The sequence below is a fragment of the Diadema antillarum genome, unplaced genomic scaffold (assembly GCF_040938485.1).
Source record: "Diadema antillarum isolate AM-2024a unplaced genomic scaffold, OU_Dant_1.0 seq00000162_RagTag, whole genome shotgun sequence".
Taxonomy (NCBI): domain Eukaryota; kingdom Metazoa; phylum Echinodermata; class Echinoidea; order Diadematoida; family Diadematidae; genus Diadema; species Diadema antillarum.
The window spans coordinates 8,165-16,513 of record NW_027271233.1 but is presented as its reverse complement, the minus strand read 5'-3'; the positions used below and the strand labels follow the sequence as shown (position 1 = coordinate 16,513).

Below are 8,349 nucleotides of genomic sequence, written 5' to 3'. Positions count from 1 at the left end.
ATCGATATCGAAAATTTGCAGCTATCGTCGTCAAACGCGAACGATGCGAAATAGCTGTGCGCTAAGGAAGGGGCCCGCAACTCGTCACCCGCGCTCCCATAGACAAAGCACGTAAAAGACGTGTGCCGGTGACCGTGATGCTCCCGTAGACATACACGTAAAAGATGCGTGCGGGGACAGTGGTGATACTTATAACACGTAGGGTCCTATTCCGATTAAAATTTCCGATTTTCGCGAAAAACTGTTCGGTTTTCACCAAAATTTGCTTGGCCCTGCCAAGTTTCAAGCATACTGAACACAGTCCCAGGCATAAATTTTTGTTTAGTGCGCTTAAAACGATTTTAAGCGGGGTGACGGTATTCGGGCCCCTGATGAGGTGCGGGTACCTCGCTATACATGCGATGGGAATCAATGTCTGGCGACTTTTAGGTAGTGGTGACTTCAATGGTAGATTTTGACATTTTCTGGTCCATCCGGGCATTATGGAATTAAAGTCGATTAGCTAATCGACATTAATTCCATAATGCCCGGATGGACCAGAAAATGTCAAAAGCACATTGTTAAATTTGGCACGGGTTGATGTTGATACTGATCGCTACTAAACATTAGTCTTTAGGCTCCTCCAGCAGCTAGCTTGAGACAGCTAGAGTAGATTTAAGTGTTAGATGTGGATCTACTAGAGTTTCTACACCCTCGAACTGTGTTATGGTGCTATACCTATGTACTTTTTTTTTGTATCCATGTCAATAGCTCACATTCTGTCAACCCAAACTCCACCAAAATCACGCTGTATTCACAGGAAATATTTGATACTAATAGCTTCTTGTTGTGTCTTAAAGAAGAAAGAGAGAAAAATTGGGCCCTATGCAACAAATAGTTTGCCCCAATAGCCCTGATAGCTTATTTCCAATCATTGACTTTGAAGCAAATCAGTTCTCAGGAAGCGTTGATATTGATGTTGACTTTCTTGTTCTTGCTCAACACGAAGCAACTCCCTCTTCGCTAGTGTTCGAGGCATAAAGTAGGGGTTCTAAGCGATCCAAAATCCGACAGCCTGTCAGAATCTGACTACTTATCACTAACGGTGTTATAATAGGGCGACCTACCTCATCATCGTGATCATAATTGCCCTCTAGTCTAGATCTTTTCTAGATCTAGACCAATAGTACGTGTATCTACAACAACAGCAAATTCTGTTGTTACAACATAAACAAATCACATCATTTCACACACTGCCACTGGCATTGTCATCGACTAACATATTCAAAACAGGAAATTCCCTTGGTCATCTCTGAAAAGCTATTGAAAATCCCAAATTTCAGTTTCACCATCAAAAAGCAAAATTGGCACCATGTGTCCGAAGCATGTGGGGTTCAAGTTCAGTGTTCAGACATTGTTGTTGTTTTGTTTTTGTTGCATGATTTGTGACAAAGAAAGGACATTGATGATTCTGTTCAGTTAATCAGTATGGCAGTTGCAGTACCAGGGTGGTCCACGAGGGGTTTCAGCATGGCGCTGCAACACGCTCAAATTCTTGTGCAACATTCTCAAGAATTTGCAACAAGCTCAAAAAAAAAATGTATTCAAACATGTGGAAAGCATAAGAATCGTCAAGCTACCTGACACTTAGATATTTGTGTGTAAAACAGAGAGAACATTGAATCAGAAAACATAAGAAACATCAAACTACTGTACCTGGTACTTGGATATTTGTGTGCAAAACATAAGAGAGAAAATTGAATGCAAGCAGCACAAAGAGAGATGAACTGTAAATATTGCGTACTGCATGCTTGTGATGTGCGTTCCGTGCACATACAATTCTGCAATATTCTCAGATTCTGGACGTGCAACATGCTCAAATTTCAAGTTGTGGACCACTCTGCAGGACATGATTAAATAAGTGCTACGCATATCACATTTCAGGGTTATGTCTCATTTTGTGTGTCTCTCCCACTCCCATCAGGTATCTCACGAGACAGATGGCACAAGAGACGAAAGACGGGAGGTCGGTGTCCTCCCATTCGCATGAAGAGGAAGTTTGAGCTTGGACGCCCACCAGCAAACACCAGGGTACGTTTGCAAGATCAGTGCAAATGATGCTTCAGTCTCCTTGCAGCTTGTAATTTTACACATGTTTTTCTTCTACAGTATGCCAATGCTGCTCCTGTTCATAATTGCATCTAATTACTGGCAGTAAAGAGGACATATCAACCAGTGTCATTTTAAGTTAATCTGGAAAATGATTGCTGTTAACTCATTTAGGACGAGTCCCGAGTGTACTCGGGCAAGCGTCTACGGGAAATGTGTGTTGTAGCAAAATCGAACCGTCCTCAATGGGTTAAGCAAAATTTGACTTTCAACATTAAAAAAAGGAAGGTACAATGTTGTACCCGTATAGATCTTTGTTGCATGTATATGAATGATGCAGATAGTTTGTCTAGGACTAGTAGTAGCTTCGGTTGTTATCAAAAGTGTTTGTATTTTACCCTTGTCAAAATCTGAAGGTGCAATTTTTCAGTAATTGCAAGTTGAAACAGACGATGTCATTGTTAAGCTTGGCTGTATTTTTTCAATCGGCAGCTCGGAGCCAAGAGGATTCATCTTGTGCGATGCATGGGTGGAAACATCAAGCGCCGTGCCCTTCGTCTGGACAATGGCAACTTCTCGTGGGGCTCTGAACGTAAGTAGAGCATTGTACAAGCTTTCCCAGTTACATACATGTACATGAAATGTTTCTGCTTTTGATTGTTCGGTAAAATCAGACCATCTGGTCCATCATGTTTTGCTGTGAAAGTAACATGCATTTGTAGATCTTTCAATCTCCCAGCTGTATTCCATTTGAGTGCCCATAATGTCCTTCATTTATTTGAACACAGCTGTTCTCACTTTCTTGACTCTAAATTTTTGCTTGATTTGATCACAGTGCATTGAGAGAAATATTTCTCAGTTCCCATAAAATGAAAGAAAAGAGAGACTCCATTCAGGATTTCATTTTTATTAGAAAAGTGTTTATCTTTTGTTCCATTATATGCTTACCTGCCTTGAATACTGTATACGCTGTTATTTTCGTGTACCGATATTTTTTCGCGAAAGACGTGGTCATAGACATTTTTTGGAGATGTTTTTGCGAATCGACGCCGACCTTTACGTTGTGCTCTATTAACAAAGGTCATGTAGACATTTTCGGGTGTTGTTAAATTCGCGATCCAACTGTGATTCGCAAAATTCGCAAAAATTAAACCCTCGCAAAAATAACAGCTTACACATTACTGTGCCAAACTTTTTGAGCATGAATGAATCTATAAAGAGAGGGAGGGTTAGCATGGCTTCAGAGATATATTCCCACCTCACCTCACACTCCCTTAAAAATGTCATATTTACATATAAGCAGAGTGATGTCTTTGATTAGTCTTTCTGATGGACTGAAGGTTCTCGTAACATCTCAGTTCCATGAAGGCTCTAATGTCATAGTTACACTGACTGCTTTGTCAAGTTATTAGTATGATGTAAATGAATGCCCACCCTTCTAAAAATAACAATTCAGATTAGCATGCAGACCTCCCAACCATTCTGAATTTGGAGAAAGAATCCAAATTTTACTCATTCCCAGCTCTAGTTTTAATTAAGATTTGCCTATTTTCTTGATATTTTTACATCATATTCCTATGGGAACTGCTCCTTCTTTCCTACTTTTTAGCCAAATTTAGCACCACTTTTCAGTCTGAGGTTAGGAGGTGTGTAAAATAATGAGATCTACCTGCCATTTTTCCATGTGTTTACCTTTTTTTCTCTCTCTCTCTCTCATTTCTCTTATGGCATATTCATCACAATCGGTTTCAATTAGCAGAAACATTTTTCTCTTTCCACAAGCATTATCTTTGTACTGTATAAAAGGATGAGTTGAGTGGAGCACAATTTGCTGTCTTGAATTCAGTTATTATGCGATGATTGGCATTCTTTGAATTCCTCTGCAGAGGTAACCCGCAAAACCCGCATCATCGACGTCGTCTACAACGCCAGCAACAACGAGCTGGTGCGTACCAAGACCCTGGTGAAGAATGCCATCGTCCAGGTGGATTCCGCACCTTTCCGCCAGTGGTACGAGTCCCACTACGCCCTCCCCCTCGCCAGGAAGAAGGGTGCCAAGCTGGTATGCTGTTGTGACACTTTCCTGGAAGCTTTTAACTCATGTACATTGTTGTTTTCATCATATAGAAGATTAGCAGGCAATTCTTATACTTGGTGATGTGTTCATGGCTGTATGTTCCATTTCAAAGGAGCATGATATTTCACAAGTGATTGAATTTGTGATCTAGAATCACAGTGGAAGGTCGAGGCAAGTGTATTCCCTATTGCAGAGAAGAGGTACTCTGCGTTTGTCACACTTTGAGATGATACATTCCATTTCTGTTACAGGAGACCCAACGCATTGTTAATTTTATGGTATTGCCAGACTTGAAAAATTGGTGGCATGGATGGTGATTGAATGAGTCAGTCAGGAACCCCCTCCCATGCACACCAATATCAATTAAGATTAAATTTTGTGTTGCCAACACTGAACCCCAAACACTTCCCTGAATAGACTCCTGAACTCGCAGTTCACCGCAGAGATCCGTTGGTGGGTGCAGCAGAATGATGCCTGAGATTAGTCTTTCTGATTGACTGAAGGTCATCTTGACCTTGATACAGTCTCTAGTGAAGACCTAAATGTCATAGTTACACTGACTGCTGTTTGCCATCAACACTGGCACTATCCATAAAGGTGTCTAGTACTGGTATAAGGGTAGTGCCCTAATTGTATGTAAATATTTAACCATTGTGCGCAGGGCTCAGCATTGGCAGTGGCGTGGGACCACTAAAAGTTAATGTCAGGCCACCAAATTAAAAAAATAAAAGAAGAAATGCTGTCTCTTGGTGGCCTGATCAGGCATCAAAAATTCATAATGAATTTTCATATCGCTTTAAATGTTGGGCCAGTACATTTCTTTTCTGGGCTCACAGTAATTTAACAGATGGCCTTGCTTGAAGGAAATAGCAATTCAGCTGCATATTCTGTAGACCTATCATAGTCGTGAGTTCAGAAGCTGCCAAAATTAAGTTGTACAAAATTATATGAATGGACTGGATGGGTTTAAATTACTTCTTTATTATGCCAACCAGTATTTGAGATTCATTTGTTAGTCTGTGCCCTTACACCTGGTATCATTATGACAAGCTCTCTCCTCCCCTCATCCCATGTCGTTTCTCTATCTCCATGTCAGACTGAAGAGGAGCAGAAGGCCCTCTCCCGCACCGGCTCCAAGAAGGTGCAGAAGAAGTACGAGGAGCGCAAGAAGACCGCCAAAGTCGCCCAGGCCCTGGAGGAGCAGTTTGGCACTGGACGTCTCCTTGGTAAGCACCACTCAATTTCAGCAGGATCATCTTTTTACACCTTGCCTGTGTTAGCTTGGTGAGAGAGTAACATTTAAAAGCACACTTCCATTTGGAGCTGGTTTGTTGCCATGTGGGCTGTTCATGGTACACATGACACTTGTGTCATATTTGTTTCGTTGTTTGTCTGATGTGCAGTTTCGAAACTTGTCAGAGTGACTCACTAAGTATTACACATGTATCTATGGAGTTAAAAAAAAAACCTGTGGAAGTGGGGAGGACAAGAACACCTCTGTCCAACCTTGACAAAAGGTAGCAAGTGACAAGTTACTAAAATCAGAGTTCTATTTGTTTGGAGATTGGTCTCCTGCATAAATGAATGAATGAATGATGACTAACTGGAGAATACTTGTCTTGTATCAGTTTTATGTGCATAGTCTTGAAACAAAAAGCGCGAGAAGGCACTGTTGTCAACACCATAGTAGTTGGCCCTGTTTTGCATGGAGAAAACAAAAGCTGGCCAGGCAGAATGATGTACAAGATTAGTCTTTCTGATGGCTTGTGGGTCGTTTTGACATTAACACAGGCCTGTGAAGACTGAAATGTCATAGTTACACTGACTGCCATTACCCAGCCCACGGAATGTCCAGACCAAAATATATTCAAGAGATCGAGAGGGGGGGGGGGGGGGGGGGGGAGTTATTGGGCCATCTGTAAGATGTGAATCAGTAATGGTGTGAAGTATCAATTGGGGTGCACAGAGAGCTAAAGCAAAGAAAAAGTAAGGCAAAGGCAGACCTTCCAAACATTCTAATTTTGGAGGAAAGAATCTGAATTTTGACTATTCTCGGCTGTTGTTTCAATAGGAATTCCTACTTTTCGTGATAATTTTACTACACACTCCTAAGGGAACTGTTCTTTCTTTCGATTTTGTTTTTTTAGCAAAATCATCCCTGCAAATGGCTTTTCTTGGTGGGAAGGTGCTTGATGGAAAATTTGAGGATTGTGGTAGCATGCATCATAGAGAAAAAGAGGGAGGTCTCTGAATTTCTTTGAACACTAGAAGAGCAAAATTGTCAGAGATGCTGTTAATCAGAAGTGGAACTTCGGAAGTGGTGCATTGTACTATCCCTAAATCAATATTGTCGCCGGCTGATGCAAAGTGTTACGCAAAAAAAAAAAAAAGAGAGAGAGAGAGATAAAAGTTATTTCCTGTGATGTAAAGTACACTGTATCTAATGTTTTCTCTCCCCCCCCCCCCCCCCACCAACTTCTATTGGTCACTCTCTTGCTTCAGCCTGCATCTCATCCAGACCCGGTCAGTGTGGACGATGCGACGGCTACGTCCTGGAGGGCAAAGAGCTGGACTTCTACGTCAGGAAGATGCGTGCCAAGAAGGGGAAATAGATCCGTGGTTCTCTGTAGGCCTGCCAACTCGCAAGACCTGTTGTAATTAAAGTGATGTAACAAAACATTCAAAAACACGGCACAATGGCAGTTTATCGTCTTTTTTTTTTCTTCCCTCTCTTCTGTCGGTTTTGTGAAACACAACAAAGTAGACTTGGACCGCGGTGAGATGGGTGTGAATGGCTATGTCAGTGTGTCATGTGGAAGAGCAAGCTGTACATGTACTGGATGTGGTGTGTGCAGAGCGCTCCAGTTAAAATGAACAAGGTTATAACAAAATTTCATGACAATGAAGTAAAAATTCAAGTCCCAAAATTATAACCTGTGTATATGTATCTTTACATACAAAACTTCTTTGACTACAATAAAATTTTGATAATGAACAAAAGAAATCCAATCCAGCAGCACAACCCAAAATGGATGTTGTGATGCACTGAAGAGTTGCTGTAAGCAATAGGTCGTAGATGTATTTTAGCGTAGCTGGGATTGTGTTTCTTGGATGTACATACAATGTAGTAGGGTGGAAGTCCAGTGGCCACGTATGTACTTGAGGTTTATGTTGTGTGGTGTGTCAGATTCCTAGCCATTCCAACTACATGTACACTATTGACAGGACTACATTAGTACAGAATGTTGGTCATTATAAGTGTGTGGATATGTTTGATGGTGTGTACTCTGTATGTCTGTGTGTCGGGGTCAGGAAAAATGATTAGTCCGTAGATGAGTGTAATGGGCAGCAAACTGGGAAACCGATTAGCATAGATTGAAGGAAGCAGAAAGACAACACCTTTATGTAGAATTGCATTTACACACGCACAAGTTTAATTTTCATGCTTTTAACCCTAAAAAGACTGGGCTATTTTGGTAGCTCGAAAGACTGGGGGGGGGGGGAGGGGCCTAAAGGGCCCCCCCCCCCTTAAGATCTCGGCCGTGGATCGCGCGATCGCCGCGAAAATTTGCACAATGGTAGTGTGCGATGTAATCTACAAGATTGTATATTTAGATTTTCCAAAATAGTCTTCTTTTATTTTATTTTGATTAATTATGCTAATTTATGCGAGAAATCAGACTCTTTGATCTAAATCAGTAAATAAAGCTCCAAAAGTGCTCATTTTTGGTCTTATTATTCTTTGTGGCATTCTTAGCAAATGTACTTGAAAAAAAATTCGGTATCAAAATGAATTTCTTATTTTATTGTTTTATGAATTTCTTATGTATTTCTGTGTTTTTTCGACCTTTTGTTTTTGTTGTTTTTTTAAACAAAATTTGTGGCAGACACTTTTTGAAGCATAATACTCCTAAAACAAATTAATTTTAGCCATTGAGAGTAAAAATAAGCATATTTATATGAACCACGTGAAAAAACTCAATTTGCATTGACTTTGTACACAAAATCACATTTTTGAGCCATTTTCAGCCTCACGTGCATGTACAAAAAGTTATGTAACTTCAGAACCGTACCCCCGGGCGTCACAAATTTGGTGTCAAAATGTGCGGGAAACTCGAAAGAAAAAAGTCATAGAGCATCGCGGCGAGAGCATTGCGTGTTGCAGAGTAATCGCGCGAAATGTT

General features: G+C 40.8%; 1 protein-coding gene across 1 annotated transcript in view; it reads left to right on the top strand.

Annotated features, from left to right (window-relative positions):
• Nucleotides 1-6,855, top strand: part of LOC139728043 (small ribosomal subunit protein eS8-like) — a 43,960-nt gene extending 37,105 nt beyond the window's left edge. The window contains exons 2-6 of the mRNA XM_071639009.1: nt 1,963-2,070; nt 2,581-2,680; nt 3,975-4,150; nt 5,262-5,391; nt 6,668-6,855. Coding sequence (XP_071495110.1) covers nt 1,963-2,070; nt 2,581-2,680; nt 3,975-4,150; nt 5,262-5,391; nt 6,668-6,777 — 624 coding nt within the window. The 3' untranslated portion in view covers nt 6,778-6,855. The remainder of the gene's footprint in view (nt 1-1,962; nt 2,071-2,580; nt 2,681-3,974; nt 4,151-5,261; nt 5,392-6,667) is intronic.
• Nucleotides 6,856-8,349: the final 1,494 nt, after the last annotated feature.